This window comes from Hyperoodon ampullatus (genome assembly GCF_949752795.1).
Source record: "Hyperoodon ampullatus genome assembly, chromosome: 5".
Classification (NCBI taxonomy): domain Eukaryota; kingdom Metazoa; phylum Chordata; class Mammalia; order Artiodactyla; family Ziphiidae; genus Hyperoodon; species Hyperoodon ampullatus.
In genome coordinates, this window is record NC_136918.1 from 61402197 (window position 1) to 61421519 (window position 19323).

The following is a 19323-nucleotide window of genomic DNA, read 5'->3' on the forward strand; positions in this document are numbered from 1 at the left end:
CAGATAAATCTGAAATAGTATTCTTTTGTCAAAAACTTTTTCCTAAAAAATCAGAGACTTTCCCAGCATTCTGCTAAATTGAATCTTTCTTATTCAAATTTATTTATATTTTTTAAAGATTTTTTTTGATATGGACCATTTTTAAAGTCTTTATTGAATTTTGTTACAATATTGATTCTGTTTTATGTTTTGGTTTTTTGGCCATGAGACATGTGGGATCTTAGCTCCCCGACCAGGGATCAAATCCACGCCCCCTGCATTGGAAGGTGAAATCATAACCACTGGACGGCCAGGGAAGTCCCCAAGTTTATTTTACTGAGAATATACAAATCCACTTTGAAATGATTAATGTATTGCTGATGCCACCTACTCTTCTCCTTTGCTTTAAATATGCATATTCAGAATTTTAGCATTGGAAGGACCTTGATGACTCAAATGTCCAACTACCTCATTTTATTGCTGAGGAAACAGAATTGGAAAGGTGAAGTTTCTTAAATGTGAGCACAGAACTGGTTAGTGTCTGGTGGCATGGAGCTCAGGAATCTTGGCTCAGGCCAGTGTTATTTCCCCTAAATTACTTGAAAAATTCTCATTAAATTGTCTCTTGGCTCCATCTGTTTCTGTCTATTTCTCTGTCAGTCTGTCTCTTTTTTCCTTCTCTCTCTTTTTTTCTTCTTCCAGGCTAATCCATCTCAGTTCTTCATAAGTCATTTTCAGTGGATTTAGTGTGAATACTAACTATGGAATGGGTTGAAAAAAACTGTAAGTTTAACTCTAATTAGAATACTGGTATCATCAAAGATTTTTTTCTTTCTTTTAGCATCCAGTTATGTATGCACCTTTCTACAGATCTGGACTGTCTGTTGATTTTACTGTGCTTTCAAAGATCCCCATGTGCTTTGTCAATTTAAACAATATAGATATTAGATATATTGTCTCTACCTTTCATACATAACCTTTAGAGGTTGCCAGTGAATTCCTATGCTTATATTGGTATAAGTCAGCTGTATCAAATTTAAAGTTTCTTAAAGCTGGACTCTTAGGAATCCATCTTGATATGTAACCAATTACAAGTTTTATATGTAAATTTTGTGAAATAATTGGTATGAAGAGTACATTGTTAACGTCACGTGCTGATATCTTGGTTCAGTCATTTAATAAACCATCAGCAGAGGTATCCACTTTGTACCAGACCCAAGTCTAGGTGACAATTTGCACAGATTTGACTCTCTCATAAGTAATTCCACAAAGTCATAGGAGTGACAAATCTGTATGTAAAGTATTATAATAAGACTACGGATAGAGATTTGCTTAGGCCCCCATGGAAGAATAGACGTGGGGCATCCATACTGCCTGGAGAAGCCTCTGGAGACCACAGTGAAGGTGGACACTGATCTCACATGTCGGGTTTCACATCGTGGGTGACTGTGTTTACGTGATGGAGGCCGATACAATTGCAGTACCTCAAGGGCTACTCACCAGAGCTTCACAAAACCCTCTGTGCCCTCCTCATGTCACATCATCATCAGAAGTCTCCTGCTGTCACCCTAAAATCCACACGTCCTGATACGTAATACACCCTTTCTTAAAGCATGAAGAAAAGATAATGTTTTTATTTGAACTTGGAGGGTCTCAATCAGTGAGCTCAGCCTTCTACTTTTTTTTTTTTTTTTTTTTTTGTGGTACGTGAGCCTCTCACTGTTGCGGCCTCTACCGCTGCGGAGCACAGGCCCCGGACGCGCAGGCTCAGCGGCCATGGCTCACAGGCCCAGCCTCTCCGCGGCATGTGGGATCCTCCCGGACCGGGGCACGAACCCATGTCCCCTGCATCAGCAGGCGGACTCCCAACCACTGTACCACCAGGGAAGCCCGACAGCCTTCTACTCTTAAGGGCTTTGACGGGCTATGCAGTGAGTGGAGATTAAAATATGACCCTTGCCCCGAATCAGGCAGTGCCCAGGATTTCAATGCAGGAGATATTCTTATTTAGAGTCACATATGATCTTAGCATACTGAAAATATTCATTGTTCTGTAGCAAATATAAGGAAAGAAAAGAAACCATACCTAATTATAGTCCTATCTCAAAGGAGAGCTTAAAATGTCCAAAAATGGAAAGAGAATGCAGGATATCACTAAGAATTCTAATCAAACTGGTGAAGCAGGTTTTAGACCTTTGGTGTTGACTTTGTCCCCACAGTATCTTATCTTCTTAAGTTCCCTCAGTGGTAACTGGTATATAAGTAGTTAAGCAGTTTAGTTGTGGGACAAAAAAAAATGTCAGGGGGCTTCCCTGGTGGCGCAGTGGTTGAGAGTCCGCCTGCCGATGCAGGGGACACGGGTTCGTGCCCCAGTCTGGGAAGATCCCCCATGCCGCAGAGCGGCTGGGCCCGTGAGCCATGGCCACTGAGCCTGTGCTCCGGAGCCTGTGCTCCGCAGGGGGAGAGGCCACAACAGTGAGAGGCCCGCCTACCGCAAAAAAAAAAAAAAAAAAAAAAAATGTCAGGAAGCGTACGAGGTGGCTGTGGAGGGTAGGCTGGGGTTTACCTCAAAGGGGTCCTTGTTTTGGGTCTTCTTAGACTTGTAAGTGATAATGAAATAGACCTTCCCAGTAGTGACCTTCTAGCTACTAGCAACTTGAGTGTTTCTTAGATTACTCTTGCTACTTCCCTGCGCTATCTTGGTATCCCTCTCAAGCATTAAACGTGTCCAACGTGGGATGCAGGGTACGTGATGCCCCGCCCCCGCCCACAGAGCTCCCACTGTCCTCCTTGGTCCTGGACCCTCCTTTCATAAGCCAGAAATCTTTGCACCATCCTCGGATCCACTTCCGTAATGTACTTTGAGTCAGTCACTGAGGCATTTTGCATTTATTGCTTAAATACATTTTGCTTCTGTGCATTCCCCTCCCTCCATCAATGATTACGGCATATACTTGAATATTATAAAGCTAGATTCCCTTCCCCCTGCAAAAGTACTCCTCAGAAAAGAGGGGGTCTCGTTGTACTGGAGTGAGCATAAAGCCTCTGCTATTTCTGGGAGCTCTCCCAATTGCTTCATTTTAAACCACAGAGCACTGTGTGAGGGAGACACATTGGCCAAAATGGCCTCGTTTAATGCGACTAGATATTTATGAAGGGCACCTGACAAAAATCTTCTTTTTTGGTTTTAAAGGATGTGACAGCATTTAAGATAGCGTGGGTATTTATTCCCAGGAATGTGATCTCACAATGGTAAATGCAAAATATCTTTATAAATAAGCCTTTTCACTAACCCCCCCCCAGCAAAAACAAACAAAACAAAAACACCTCCAATACATTCAGGAGTTAGGGCTACCGAAAGCATGAATCTGCACCTCCAAGACAAATGGAGATGTCAGCTCTCCTAATTTTTACCAAATATATGTGACTTAGGACATTTCCAGTGACCACATCAGACAGAGATCCCACTATTGCTGTATTCCAGTGAAGATGGGTATGCTTCAGAAAACTGTCAGAGGACTAAAATGCTGACCTGAGGTGATGCAGACGCAGATGTCAGACATGCCTGTGAAGAGTTTGAATCAAATTGGGGAGACGCGGATGGAGGGGCAGAAGTGACCTATCTAAATGTTTTATATTTCACTATTAATTTCACTTATGTAACTGAAAATAACAAGGCCCATGATCTTATGTAAACACTTGTACATTCAGAAAAGTACATGAATCTTAAGTATGGAGCTCAGTGAATTCTCACAAAGCAGACAGTGTGGAATCAGACCAGGAATCAGACAGTTACCAGCACCCAAAAACACGCCCTCCTGCGCTCTTCCAGGAACTGCCTGTCCACCTCCCACTGCCAGTAGGCACGGTGTGAACAGGTCCTTCCTCCTCTCGCCATGGACTAGTTTCGCTTATTTTTGAAATTTCTGTAAGTAGACTCATTCAGTAAGCGCCACTTTGCTGTCTGGCTTCTTGTCTCAACATTATGTTTGTGAAACTCACGTGTTGCTTCATTCGGTTTCCCCACACTGCTGAGTGGTATTTCATTTTATGAACAGCCACACCTTATCCATTCTCCGGTGATAGATGTTTCTGTTGTTTCCAGTTGGGGAGGGTTGTGGAGAGTCTCGTTCTTCCGAGTCTCCTCGGTGACTTCTGGTGACTGCATGCCAGCATTTGCTTGGGTACCTATGTGGGAGTGGGATTATAGACCACACAGGATACCCCTCATCAGCTCCAACGGGTGATGGCAAACAGGTTTCTGAAGTGGTTGTACCAAGCTCCACACCCATCAACAAGGTAGGAGGGCGCCTTTCTCCATATTCTTGCCAGCTCGGTACTTTCTGTCTTTTTTATTTTAGTCATTTTGATGGGAGAATAGTGGTATTACGTTATGATTTTAACTTGATTTCCCTGATGACTTAACCCAGCTGACCACTTTTTCAAATAGTTAACCACCATTAGGATATCCTTAAGTGTTTGTTCATATTCTTTTTCACTCCGCACTCATTTTCACTTCTCTAAAATTTTGTAGATTCCTGTTGGAAAAGAAATCAACGTTTTTTTAAATTGGATTATCTTATTGGCAAAACTGGAGATCATCTTATATTGGGGCAATATGGAAGTCATTGAGGTGACCTCTTAACTGATCCATCACCCTCTGCTGTCTCTCAGATGCTCTACTTCGTCTTCCGTACTACCCATAAAGTTATTTTCTCTACGCAGATCTGATCAAGTCACTTGTAGCCCTATCCCATTCATTCTCTCCCCTCCCTGATTACCTACCTTTCTGTCGACTCTGTGCTAAACAGAGTGTTTCCAGAACCCCCCTTTTGAAAGGTCATGGGGAGGAGGAGTTGGGTGGGTTCGAGGCACACTTGCTAAATATTCAGATTATCAAGGCTCTTCCCTGGAAATTCTGATTCAGTAGCTTCCAGTGGGGCCCCAGGAATCTGTGTGATGAACAAGCACTCCAGGTTACTCTTATTTTCAGGGAAGTTTGAGGAATACTACAAACAGGTTGATTTTGGTTTTGCCTCAGTGCTCTTACATGTTCTCTGTCCACTGTCTGGGTTATTCTCCTCCATTGGAAGGAAAAATCCACACAAATGGAATCCAGATTGTCTCCTGCAGGCTGAGTAAATCACTCTGTAGTCAATGAAGTCTTACTCCCGATCTTCCTCATAAACCTAGTCCACGGTGGCCTTCCCCATCTCAGCTGATTACATGCACTGGTTTTACCTTCAGTTTAAATTCAGAATCAGCTGCAGCTTGCACACGGTCCTATTCTCCCGTTATACTCGGGCTTGCGTGACTGCAGATGCCTGCTACTAACTAGCTTTCCAGCTTGCATCTTGCACCCATGTGGTCAGAGTGATCATTATTTTAAAATATAAATTAACATCACATGTTCCTGCTCAAAACGCTCCAGTGGCTCCCCATTTCTCTCAGAGTAAAAGCCAAGTCTTCATGAGGTCCTACAAGACCCATCGCCATCTGCCCCCTTCCCCACCTTCACCCTTTGACCTAGGCTCACTCTGCCTCAGTTATTCTGGCCTCGCTGCTTTTCTTAGAACATCCCAGGTATGGTTGCACTGTAGGGCTTTTGCACTTCCTGTTCTTTCTATCTGGAACACTTGCCCTGAGGCATCTGTAGTACTAACTCCTTCACCACGTTTTTCAAGTGTTGGCTCAAACGTCTCCTTCTCAGTGAATCCTGTCTTGACCACCCTATTTAAAAGTGAAACCTGATCCATCCTTCCCACAACTCCAATCTCTTATACTCCGTTCTTTTCTCCCCGTGGCATTCACTAACTTCTAGTGTACTCTTAATTATGTTTATCATTTACATCTTACTGCAGAATATGAGTTCCCCAAAGGCAATATTTTCTACTGTTGTGCTCACAATATATTCTCAAATATCAGAACAATGCCTGGCATATAATAAATGCTCAGTGAATATTTGTTTGATTTGTAGAATGTAATATTCAGGATGCAATAGAGAAGAGGCCTTACATAGTATCTCTTTATAAGCCAGGTTTTTTATGAAGCCTTTTCCAAGATATGTTGCATACCTTCACATTTTGAAGTGAAAACTTGACACTGGCAGTTTGGATGAAAATGGGGTTGCTTGTGTACTGCTTCATTGGTTTGAAGGAGAAGCCAGTTGCAGCCCAGCTCATGCTCCCTGAGTTGTGTGTATTCTCTGCGATACAGGTTTATACAACAGCATTGATACTTGAGTCCTGGATTTTAGGTTTTTCTCTAAAAAATGCCAGCAAAGATGCTGGCATTACTTGAAGTGTCCATAGAGGCAGGTTTCCATGAAGAAATCAGATAACTTAAGAAAATTAAATGTCTGTTATGTTTGGTTCAAGCACATCGATTTTGAAAAGTTTATGCATAAATTCTTAGTTCCACTATAGAACCAATGTGCTTTTGCCTATTTTAGCCCATCTGAAGAGCATTCTTATATACCATTGCATCAGTTTTGGGTGAACAGAAACCTAATCCTCTCTCTCATGCATTATTTCTTGAAATGCTGTGATGCAGTCCAGCTGAAATCTGATTGCTAGATAAGCATGTTACTCTAGAGGGTCTACTTATATACATCTGATTTTAGAATAACTTTTACTTCTATTATTGTGAATTCATAAGTTTCTAATATATACACATATGTACTTATTAATGCCTTTGAGTATGTAACTTTTACTTTGTTCAGTCCCGTATTTTCATGGGACAGGAGGATAATTTTTCTCTTAGCTTACCAAGAGATTATATGTAAAAATCTGCTGGCTCAGCAGGCCATTCTGTCATCCTGGCTTACCTAACCTTTGGTGATCTCTAATTGTCTTCTTACTGTTTTAACTGACTTAGCCTCCTCTCACAACCCAAATTTGTTGATTAGAAGCTTTTTATAAGAGTAATGCCTGTACCTGAGTGTCTCCCAAGGGGCCTGGAATACTGCTGGTGCTATGATAGCTCTGAGCAGCTAAGAGTAGAATTATTTCATGAGGAGTGAATAGATTTCCTCTAATGACAAGAATGATTATTAGTAGCTCACCACTTGAAAGAATGCCAAGAAGAAGACTTGTGTGAAGACATGTATCTTAAGTCAGCTAATATAATACTTGCTTGAAAAAGCCAAATCTCAATTAGATAGTGTCATGAGGGAAAGCCTTCGTATAGTTTTATCCAAAATAAGAAAGGCAGTTAGGCACCAATTCAAATCATGGGTAAAATCCATTTAAATGACTTTATAAACTGTATGCATTAGCAAACTTAAAAATAGACACTTTGTGAACTATTATAGGAACTTTATTGTGCAGTAAAAAAAAAAAAAAAATACAGCAGGGGCTTCCCTGGTGGCACAGTGGTTGGGAGTCTGCCTGCCGATGCAGGGGACACGGGTTCTTGCTCCGGTCCGGGAAGATCCCACATGCCGAGGAGCGGCTGGGCCCGTGAGCCATGGCCGCTGAGCCCGCGCGTCCGGAGCCTGTGCTCCACAACGGGAGAGGTCACAACAGTGAGAGGCCCGCGTACCGCAAAAAAAAAAAAAATACAGCAATTGCCATGAAGTAGAAAAATAGCTAATCAGACTGTCCTTTTTTTCTCTCAGCATTCTGAAAACTTCTATATTTCAGGGCTGTGATTTAACTAATGCTAATCTTATGAGCCTATACATCAACAGATAAATTTATATTTAATCTCTATTCTGTTATCTGTCTATTCTCTGGGCTATGTGAGTACTAATGAGCCAACAAATACGGAAATTCAGTTAAAAATGCTGGCACTTAAAGGATGGCAGGCAAATGAGGAAGAGAATGAAATATCTTCTAAATGCATTCATTTATTTCTCAAGTATTATTGAATACCACTAGATATGAGGAGCTGGGGGATTGGAACTGAAGTGGTAGTGAGGGCTGGGAATATAGAAGAGAAGGAAAGAGGAGCTAGCCCATCCCAGCCTTCATGGTACACATAGTTCATTCATTCATCCATTCATGCATTCATTATCTGTTGAATGCCTGTAACTCACTGTACCAGGGATACAACACTGAAATAAATCAAACCAGAAATTCTTGCCCTGACTGAGCTTATATTCTAATGAGATAGAAAGGCAATAAATAAGGCCCCCAAAAGTAAAACATTTAGTAGAAAGAGTTAAGGACTAAGGAGAAAAATGAAGTGGGGAGGGAGCCTGGAAGTGTTGAGGGTGGGAAGCAGGTGGCCGTCTTAGGTTGTCCAGGAAAGGATCTAATGAGAAGGTGTCTTTCTAGTCAAGATCTGAGGGCAGTGAGGGAGCTAGTCGCACAGATGCCTGGGGGAGGAGCACCGGGGCTGCCAGGAAGAGGCAGTGTGAGGTGCTGACGTGAGAGCTCGCCTCGCATGTTCGGGGAATACTGAGGAGGCCGCTGTGGCTGGCGCAGGATGGACGACGGGGTGAAGCCTCGTGAGGGCTGTGGGTTTTGCTCAAGGCGTGACGGGAAGCCATTGGGAGGTTTTGCCCACAGGCCTGCAGTGTGACCAAGGGAACTAACCATAATTCAATTCAGCCATCAATGGTCGAGCAGACTGGAAAGGTTGAATTGTACTGGAAGTTGTAAAACCAGAACGGGGTGAGAAGCCAAAGCTGGACTTAATGGTTTAGGAGTCACCTGTGAGAAAAACGCTCCATGAGTCAGGAGGATGGGGCAGACTTTGTGTAAAGAGCAGGGTGGAGACACCAAAGAAGAGCCTTAGGGGCGCCTTTGCCCACTCACGGGGGCTGCAGGGGGATCCGGTGTGATCCTCAAAATGGCAATAGGTGTCCCCCTTCTTTTGTCTTTTTACTTGTTTTATGTGGGTTGTTTTCTAAGAAGGTCTTTGGTCTTCTTTCTCAGACTTCTTATGAGGTGAAATGATGAAAGAAGGAAGGAAAGATAATGGAAAACTGTATCTATGACGTTGTCTTCATGTTAATTACCAGCTCATTGTGCAGCGGAGGAGGTGGGTGGGCAAGTGGCTGGCCTCCAGCCTACTTCTGGCCAGTTCGAACCACAGTTGAGAACTGTTCGTAAAGACATAATAAATATCTACGATTTTAGGCCTAAAAAACCAAAATAAAGCAAAACCTCAAGAGTATTATCTTCTGAGAACTATAGTGATTTCAATTTATTTTCCTTTTTTGTCATCACTCTTGCTCTCCTACTTAAGTATCTTCAGCCACAATTATCAAAACACAAATTTGTTCATTTTAATTTTTATCACCTGTAAAATGATAAAGGTACTCGCAAATCAGTGTTTTCACAAGTTGAATTGTGTGCCTTTCATACCAAGACTCGGTTGTGTGTTTTTTTTAAATAAAGATAAAACCCTGTGTTGTCGTCGGGACTGAAAGCAAAATTTCACAGGCCGTTGCTTCTGCCAAAGAAACCTTGCCCTCTCTTGGCTTGAGGTGTTAAAACACTTAGCAGTGTTTTCTGTCTCATTTTATTTTATTTATTTTATTTTTTTTTAATTAATTAATTAATTTATTTGGCTGTGTTGGGTCTTCATTTCTGTGCGAGGGCTTTCTCTAGTTGTGGTGAGCGGGGGCCACTCTTCATCGCGGTGCGCGGGCCTCTCACTGTCGCGGCCTCTCTCGTTGCGGAGCACAGGCTCCAGAAATGCAGGCTCAGTAGTTGTGGCTCATGGGCCCAGTTGCTCTGCGGCATGTGGGATCTTCCCAGACCAGGGCTCGAACCCATGTCCCCTGCATTGGCAGGCAGACTCTCAACCACTGCGCCACCAGGGAAGCCCTTCTGTCTCATTTTAAACTGTTGTTTTCTAATTCTGAATTGGAGCAGTTTGTCATAGATGAAATGTCATAGATATATATTTTACCCCTTAATGGATTCATGCACCTAATTTCTCTGTGCCTTTCGGATGGAAGTCAGAGTTAAAGTGGAAAACTGCTGTCGGAAGCTGGCATATTTTTAAACTCTTGAGTGAGTTAAGGGGGAATAAAAACTCTTTCCACCCTTGACTGCATGGAAAATATTAAACTCCTTGTCAGTAAGCAGGGGAGATGAGGAGTATTGTGGGTTTTCATCTTTCTCTCACGAGTTCTTATGATTCACATCCTGTCCCTGTTGTAGTGTTGGTCTGCATTAACGATCTTGAATGCCGAGATTGAACCATTATTTTTATACTTATTTTTTCTTGAACCTGATGGGTGCTTTGAGAATATTAATTATATACCTTTTTTGTTGCAAAGGTTCTAGCAGTTTGGTTTCATCTTGACTGATGCCCTTGACTTCAGAGTATAAATAGAAAAAGAGATAGGTGACAGGGATTGATTAGCAATCCTCCTTCTAAGCAAAACAGTAAACCTATCTAGATAAATCACCAGCCCCAAAGCCTGGAGAATGCATGCTAAAGAATTAAGGGTTGTGTGTGTGTGTGTGTGTGTGTGTGTGTGTGTGTGTGTTTAATTGATAGGGAAATTTTCTACAAGAGCCACAAGAACACAAAGATTCTATCTGGTCCATTTTGCTGTTCTTCAATTTTTATTAGAAGATAGGCTTATAATTTTTAATAAGTTATTAGAATGATTATTCACAACCCTCCTCCCTTTTTAAGGGAATTTTTTTTTAAGTAACAGGAAACTGAGATCAGTATTTCATTGTTGTTTCAAGTCTCTCTCTCAATGTATATGTGTATTACTTTGTTATTATTAGACTTAATTGTAGGGTTGAAAGAGCTCAGGGAATCACCTGATTCATCCTCTGGCACTTGGAAGCCATCACAGATAGCTGAAAAAATATTTTAGTATTTTTCTGGCATTTACTCTGTGCCCTGCCGTGTTTGAAGCACTTCACGTCAATTAACTCATTTAGCCCTGACATCCACCCAAAGGGATGGGCACTGTTTTTATTCCCATGTACCATATAAGGAAACTGAAGCACAAAGAATTCAGCAACTCTCCCCATAAGGAATGGATCTGGGACTTGACCCAGACACCAGAGTCTGTGCTCTCGACCTTTACGTACCGCCTGCCTCTTTCCTTCTCCCATTCCTTCTAGAGTTTCCAATTCTAAGGGTTAATTTTTACTCTCACTTTCCTTTACCTAACGTGGTTTCCTCAGCCTATAGTTCAAGGTTCCTTTTTGGTTTGGGTTTTTTTTTTTTTTTTTTTTTTCCTTTTTCTGAGCACTTCTCCAGCTTTCCGTCAGTCACTGCTGCTCCATTCTCTCACCTTCCTCCTCGGTGATGTTCTCAACCCTCAAACCATTTCTGAATTCTTAGGTTATATATCAGGACTAGAAGCTGGTGGCTGTCGTAATGACCAGTTCTGAGTAAGATAACATTAATAGTACAGTTACCTCACAGTTCCTCACAATTTGCAAAAGCACATTATTCATGCCTTAGGTCATGCTATGAGTGATGCCATCTTATGGATTTGTGAATAGTCTCAGATTTCCCAAGACCTTTGGATGTGGACTGTAATCCATAAACATGCTCTCCTCTTTGTGGACATTGTATAGCATCTCTTTTGGTGATTTAGGAAAGTTCCTAACTGTGTATCCTAGGATCTTCTAGCTCTTGAGACACGCTGCTCTTAAGATGTCGAATGTGTAAATCCCCATTATACATACAACTCTCAAAGACGGTTTGGTCGGTGGGGACTTTGGACCAGCCGGTGGCACATTAACCTCCTGGCTGAATCGCAGGGAAGAGAGTAAAGCACGGAGCACCGTCTCCCCTGCCCCCCACATAGAGCGCTCCTCACCCCAGTCCCCACACCCCCTCTCTGCTAGGTGGAATCTAGTGGACCCTCCACCCTTATCGAAGATGAAATCCTGCAGATGAGTTTTCTGCTGCCTAAACCAAAGGTAAGCGTTCCGCCGTCACCAAGTGCCACGTGATGTTGAGTGACTGCTGCCATATTTTATTAAGTCAGGAAGAATTTCACAGGATTATAAGTTGTAACTACAGCGTTTGCCGCCATCCTTACCCTTCCATGATAAGAGTTAACCTCTAGAGTCTGAGGTGGCAGGGGATGGTGGGGAGTGGTCCCCCACATATGTTTTCTTGGCTGTGCTGCTGCTGGGTTTTGTTGTTGTTGTTATCTTGGGTGTTGCTAGGCTGGATTGTCTCCCCGTAATGGTCCTGACCTCCCTTCAGGAGCCCCCTAGACTCAGGACCCCTGCTGCCACTTTTGACTCCATTAGAGCAAGATCTTGACGACTTTGCCTGTTGACCCTTCTTTGAAAGTGATGTACATGCTTGCCGAAATTGTCTGTAATATGTCCAATGAGTGCACCCAGATTCCCTGTTACCCGGCATGTTTATGTTCCTGTGGCCTTCTTCCCAGACCGTGGGAACTGTGGCCAGTGGATTGGAGATGAGGGAGTGTTTTTCCTTCCAGCTGGGGAGCTTAGGTGTTCCCATGGCATCCTGTTCTTGCCTGTGTATATCATGATAACACCGTAATTTATCTGTTCCCCTGTGAGCCTCCACTACCTGACGGAAATTCTCAGACTATGGGCAGGCAGTTCTTGGTCTGGCTTGGTGAGGTTCCCCAGCTCTAGTCTTTGTTTTCCCTCCCTCGTTCCAAATGTCATTCAAGATGGTAGTGTTAGTACCAAGGAACCTCTTGGTTTTAATAGGCTTTGAGGAATTGGCCGATAGACTTATATACTGTACACCTATGTGGTTGAAAAAAGTCTAATTTCTCAACAATGGATTTGGAACCAAGCTTTTTGGAGCACAGCTGGCTTTAGTACAATTTCAACACCTCTGTGTCTTTGTCCCTATGATGTCTTCCAGCAGTGCCTTTCTCCTTTGGTGCTCCCATCTACCAAACTGTTCTTCACTCCCAAAGCCAGCCAAGAGATTGTCGCCTCTGAGAATCTCCCCTCACTCCTCTCCCATCCAGAGCTCACCCCTCTCTTTCACTGGGCTTTTATTATGCCAAATGCATTTAGCTCTAATTATTTAAAATTACCTAATTTATCTCCTGTGTCGGCCTAGAGCTTCTTGAGGCCAAGGCCCATGTCTATTCATTTTGCATTTCTACTCATAATATGGTGCCAGGTACATCACAGCAGCTCAATAATTGTGGAGTTAGATTAGATCCCTTTGTAATAATAGCACTGGGGGAGGGGGAGGGATCATCTGGTGAATAGAATAGGAACCCAAGTGGAGAAAGGGAATGGAGCAGGTCATTATTTCGATGACTAGTGGGAGGCTGAATTGAGGGGAAAGATGAGTTTGGAGCAGGCATGCCATCAGGGGACGACACCATACCAGTTTGGCTGGTGGCAGGCCTTCTAGGAGTTCTGGACTGAGATGTTAGCAGAGGTGTGAGGAGAGCTGGGGGCTGCGGGAGTCGTAGATGGAGCCCTGGGAATGGCAGGTTTCTATGGGACACCAAGATGAGGGATGCAGTGTTGGGAGAAGGGGAAGGACCCTGGAGATGATGGGCGTGTTGGAAGGAGGACAGAGATAGCTGGTAACTGGCAGGGGTGGCAGTGGGGAAGGGGCGGTGGGAGGGACGGGGCAGGGGGTCCAGCAGCAACAAGCCGATGTCAGGGAGGGGAGTTGCTGCGACCATGGCAACTTTAGGCGGCCAGCAGTGTCGGGCAGTTGTATGCACTGGACGGACAGTCAGTGACTGGTGATTGAATTGTATCTTAGGCAGTCATGGGGAGCTAGGGTTGGTAAAAGAACCAAGTGACAGGCTTGGCTGAGCTTGCAGGGAATGAGATCATTTGTGACCGTAATGCTGAACAAACAGGATTAAAGGGCGCGTCAGAAACGTAACTTTGTTCTCTCCTCCCCTCCCCTATTCCAACCACTCTGCGGAGCTGGGTTTTCTGTCCCTGCATGAAATCTAAGACAGACTTCACTACTTTACAGCTTCTCTCAGATCAAAAAAAGAAAAAAATCTTTCAGTAACTTTTATCCATAAACACAGTCTTGGTTTAGTAAGGATCATGTCTGGTCTAGTCCAGTGTAGTAATACAAGTTTTTTTCATTTAAAGGTAGAGCTTTTCCCACTCTTGCAGCTCCCGTTTGCTGTAGATGTGAAGCCTGTAGTGGGGGAGAGAGTCCCGATTGGCTTCTGCCTATTTTCCACCTAACACATCTGCTCTCTTTCCTGCACTCAGCAGGCAACTCGAACTACTTCAGAGTAGATGGGGGAGGTGGGGTTGGTAAAGTGCAGGAAGGTCCTACAGCAGGACCTCAGTTTGCCTTGGGTTTCCTGCCATGGCAGATGTAAACCTGACTTGTTCCTTTGTGGGCACTTGTATAGGTTCTTTAGTGGGGAGAGTCTCTCCCTCCTTCACCTCTGTAGCTATCTTACCTAAGTTTTTCCTGACATGGCGGAATCCACCTCTTCTTTCAGCAAACCTTAGTATGCTGCTGAGGTTTCCTCACCCACCCAGGCATCTTTCACTGAGACTCACTCAGCTCATGTTGACTTGGCAGTACTTATGGGATATCTGGGTGGAAATCCTCTCCTAGCACCTGAGAGAGAGGTGGGAGCTGGACACACAGATGTGAGGGTAAATGCTGTGTAGATGTTGGCTGAAGTCATGAGCATCGACACGCTTGTCCGGGAAGAGACCTGGAACCTCACACAGACTCATGTTCCAGAGGCATGAGGACAAGAAGGTGGAAGCCTCTTCCAGAGTGTTGGTTTTACAGAGGGGCAGACTGCATAGGAGTCAGCCCAGAATTATGCCTGTTATTGTTTCCATCTTTTACCAAGAATGTGGAACTTAAAATGCATACGTTTTAATTTTAATTGTGAAAGGACTCTAAACTGTCTTCCTGTTTTGAAAATTGATGTTAATTTTACCTTAGAATTTCTAAGTCTTTGAAGATAAGTTTTAACTTTTTTTTTCCAGTTGTGTATGAACACAGATCAAGATTAGAGAAATCCTTGCAAAAGGAAAGACTTGAACATAAGAAAGCGAAGGAAGGTAAATAAATAATGTAATTTGTGTTCTGTTTTTATCATACTCTTCTTTGAAGCATCACGTACTTGTTTTACTATTTTTTTGCTAAGAAATTTTTCAGATCACCCAAAGTCAGTTATATTTAGTGGATGGAGAAGGAGATACCAAGCAACATGCTATACATTGTGCGACAAAATAATTCCCGCTCAAGACTAGATTTAGAATCTTTCATTCAGTTGGTGCCACTTTGAGGTCATTCATATATTGGTTATATGTATTGCTTCGGAAATAACACACAGTTTTTCTTTGAATATTATCAATGCGTATGTTACTAACACCTGAAACTTCCGTCCACAGGCATCCAGGAAGGTAACAGCATGCATTGTCCAGAATATGACAAACGTTATATAAACATATACGTATACATGTACATTTAGAATGTAATGAATTGATCTTATTGTACAATGTCTTTTAGGTTATACACCTGTTTTCATCTTGTGGTAAAGGCTTTATTGGCACAACTGATTGGTTAGGTTTGAAAAATTAACATTTAGCACAGGTATTAGGCAATGCTGTTGATTTTTGTCAGAGTTTTTCTATAAGGCATGGAGCTTATACAGGTTGTGGTTTGAAATTACCTGCATTCTATTTTTATTTATTCATCTTTTTGGTAAATCTTGAGATTGAAGTGAGGTGTTCTGTCTGATTACCTTGTGTGAGGTAGAAGGAGGGAGAACAGAGGAGGGCAGTGTGGGCTGGGATGTTTTACTGAGATGTTTCAGATCATTAAAATGCTTTGATAGGATTTGGATTTCCCTTGTCTTCAAAAGCAGAGTGATTTTATAGAGCCATCTAGTGGATAATACAGCTTTAAGAGCATTAAAGATGGTTTCCACGGCTTGATTTCCTTTTCAGGTCCTGAATGATTTTCGTGTGCCATCTAGTGGCTGGCAATAAATCATCTCTGTCCTTAGGTGCACTTCATGTTTTTTTTCTCCTTAATTTCAAGGACAGTTCATCACCGAGTACATATTCTAAATGCACTTTTAATCAGTTGGTTATAGTGTGTATTTTATTGATACAAGATTCACAACTTAAAGGTAAAGAGGAAAATTATGTAACTTTTTTTTCAACTCTTTCTAAAGCATTAAAAGACAAAGTATATAAGTCACCAAGTAGATTGTCTTAAACCTGAAACATTTTTTAGGTCTGAGTAAAGTTCGCCTATGTTCTTTTAGATGTCTAAAAATGCCACAGTGAATTCACTTATACTCTATTTTCTCCATTTTGTATTTTCTAGATTTTCTGGTTTATAAATTAGAAGCACAAGAAACACTAAATAAGGGAAGGGTGAGTTTTTTTTTCTCCCTTAATTTTTTATTTCACGAAACTTGCAAGAGGGGGAAATATAGTCGCAAAACCTTTTACTCTGTTGATCATTAGGACTGAAGGGCTGAAGTACATTTCCCTGCCTCCCTCCTTCCCTCCCTCCCTCCCTCTCTCCTTTCCAAGAGATTCTCAGAGGAAGACCTAAAAGCTGTTCTTTTAAAACCTACCTTCCTTTGTTTATCACATTACTGTGATAGTGATAAATTGGAAATAGCCTTAATGTTCAACCATGAAGAGATTATTTTTATTCACTTATTTATCCATTTGTAGTCTCTCTTTTGTATAGAATGTGATATTTATTTTAATTTGCCTTTTCACAATGTTACTGTCACTTGCATAGACATTGCTGTGTAATGTCTGACATGGTACCTGGCCTAGAGTTCCCATGTTCAAAAACATTTGTGGAACGAATGAATACATAAATGATATTGGCAGTTGAAAAAGTTTTTAAGCCCAAATTAACTGGAGAAAAACAAATTTTTCTCTTACTTTAAGAAAAATAGGTAAGCATTGGTTGAATAAAGCATTGGCGTTTTGGGGTATTAAAACTGAGAAGAGTCTGTTCCTTGAATAGCTAGGAGGCTGTCGGCTTTCAACTCTTACCTGCTTTTAAAAGCCCTAGCCAGAATTGTGTGTGTTCTGTTGTGCATTTTGTAATGTAATTTATTACAAATTAAGATGGTAAAGTGATAAAATAAAATGATAAAGCAAAAATGCAGTTCATTTTAGAAGTTGCAAGAATATGAAAGAAAGAAAGAATTGAGGCTGTGCTTGTACCAGTGACGGGTAAAGCAAGGAGTGGGGCACATAAGATAGAACAACACAGCAGCCTGGGGAGGCTCCACTGGCACAAAGAGACACACTCCTGGATCGCGTGCTTCAGCCATAGGTGTAGGCTCAAGTTTTGGTCCTGGCTCTGCTACTAAAGGAAATGTTTGCCCTGGCCTGTTCCTTAGCCTTTCTGTTTCTCACTCTGTGAGTTGGAGTCTAACTGAGGTAAAGTCACGTATGTAGAATTTCTTACCCGCTGAGGCTCAAGGCAGGAAAGTGCCTTTTCTCTCCCTTCCCGGAAGCCATGCGAAGCTTGTGAGGCCTGGTTTATCTCCTTTTAGGAGCACCGGGCACAATATATCAGCCATATGCTGTGCTGCATCTCAGGACAAGTTCCCCTGTGCCTCTGGCCTCAGTTTTTCTTCTCAACATGAGAGTGGAAGTAAATCACCTCCAAGGGCCCTGTCAAGCTGCTGTTTCATAATTCCATGTCCTGATTTTTCATTATTAAAGTCTAGCAAACTTAAAGGAATGTGAAAACTTCATTTCTGCTATTAAGTAAAGAGATGGCCTCAGAATTGTCCTGTTTCGAGCTTAGAGTTCATTTTCACTTAACACAAGTGAAATGAGTGAAATCCTTCCATTAAGACCTTTAAGCTCTGGTTAGCAAAAGAGCCAAATTTGTTATTTTTGTGTTAACTGTTTGCTTTTCAATTTACAGCAAGATTCTAATAGCAGGTACAGCGCGTTGAATGTCCAACATCAGATGTTAAAGGTGAGTAATTTGAAGTTGTTCTTCATGAGTGAATCAAAGGATTAACCAAGTAACTTAAGTGATCAGGGAAAGTTTACAGAAAGTTGATTTGTATTGTGATATGGTATATTAAAGTCATTTCTGGCTAAAAGTGATATATAATTGTAATGCTCCATCATGTTTATCACCTGATTACAAGGAACGTATATTTAGCTCATTACACATTTTTTATAAATCAGGCTCTCTGGTCACCCAATTTTTAATTTTGTTCTCTATCCTTTAAGGATTTTTGTTTGTTTTTTAAATCTAATTTCTCAGAGTGGTTTTTCTTAGACATTTTCTTTTATCTTAGTCGCCCTGGAGGGAGTAGAAGTATTAAAATGCTGCCTTCCTGTTACTAATGTGTTAATAAGTGTTCTGCCTACCGCAGGAGCACAATATATGTTTAAAGATTCTCCTTCCTTGGTTCTTGGATAAAACTCATTATTGTGTCGGGAAAATTGAAAAAAAGAGAGAGAGAGAGGGCTTCCCTGGTGGCTCAGTGGTTGAGAGTCCACCTGCCGATGCGGGGGACATGGGTTCGTGCCCTGGCCCGGGAAGATCCCACATGCCGTGGAGCGGCTGGGTCCGTGAGCCATGGCTGCTGAGCCTGCGCGTCCGGAGCCTGTGCTCCGCAACGGGAGAGGCCACAACAGTGAGAGGCCCGCGTATCGCAAAAAAAAAAAAAAAAAAAAAAAAAAAAAAAAAAAAAAATTAAAAAAAAAGAGAGAGAGAGAGATGCATTATTTCTGTTCAGGCCAGAAGAGGTGAGCGGCAGACATTATGCCACCCTGCACAGCAGGGAAAAAAACCACGCCACTGTCTCCATCCCCTACCCCCCAGCTTTTTGTTTGGTGTTGTCTTTTCTCCTATATCAGTAGGGCATATGCTTTTTGTTGAAACCAGCATCTTTGCTATTATCAAGAAAGCAATACATGAATTAAGCAGACCACCCTTTCACATTAAGCATTTGGAGACTGTAGAATTTATCTAGATTGTGATTACAGTATTATAATCAGGAGTAATATAAGTAAGAATCATTCTATAAACAATAGATTTATTACTTCCCCCAAATGGAAAAAAGTCTTTTTCCCCCCCTTCTTTAAACTGGGTTACCAGGAAGGCTGAAAATCAAAGAAAGGAAATAAAAAATGTTTCTGGGAAAACATCAGATTGAAAGAGGCAGTCTAGAGTATCCACGGAGGGGTAATTTTTTCCTTAGCTTTACCCTGTTTCCACAGTAACTTGAGTCCCTGGGAATTTTCCCAAATCCCTTCCTTTTCCATCTCTCATGCAAACTTCCAACTTCTTGTTGTTCCCGTTAATCTTAAAAATTCAGGAGAAAATTATTTTTGGCCATGATCCCAAACTATTCATTTGGAATGGAAGGGAAATGGAAGGGAGCTGCACAAATTCAAAGCAGTCTGAGGAAAACAAAGCCTACTTCTTCATTTGTGCTTA

General features: G+C 42.1%; 1 protein-coding gene across 2 annotated transcripts in view; it reads left to right on the forward strand.

The window, feature by feature from the left end:
* GOLIM4 (golgi integral membrane protein 4) overlaps positions 1–19323 on the forward strand; it is a gene marked incomplete at its 5' end in the record, with an annotated part of 75358 nt that overhangs the window by 28340 nt on the left and 27695 nt on the right. For both annotated transcript variants that reach the window (XM_079704210.1, XM_079704211.1), the window contains 3 exons: positions 14859–14933; positions 16210–16259; positions 17791–17844. In XM_079704210.1, coding sequence (XP_079560336.1) covers positions 14859–14933; positions 16210–16259; positions 17791–17844 — 179 coding nt within the window. The remainder of the gene's footprint in view (positions 1–14858; positions 14934–16209; positions 16260–17790; positions 17845–19323) is intronic.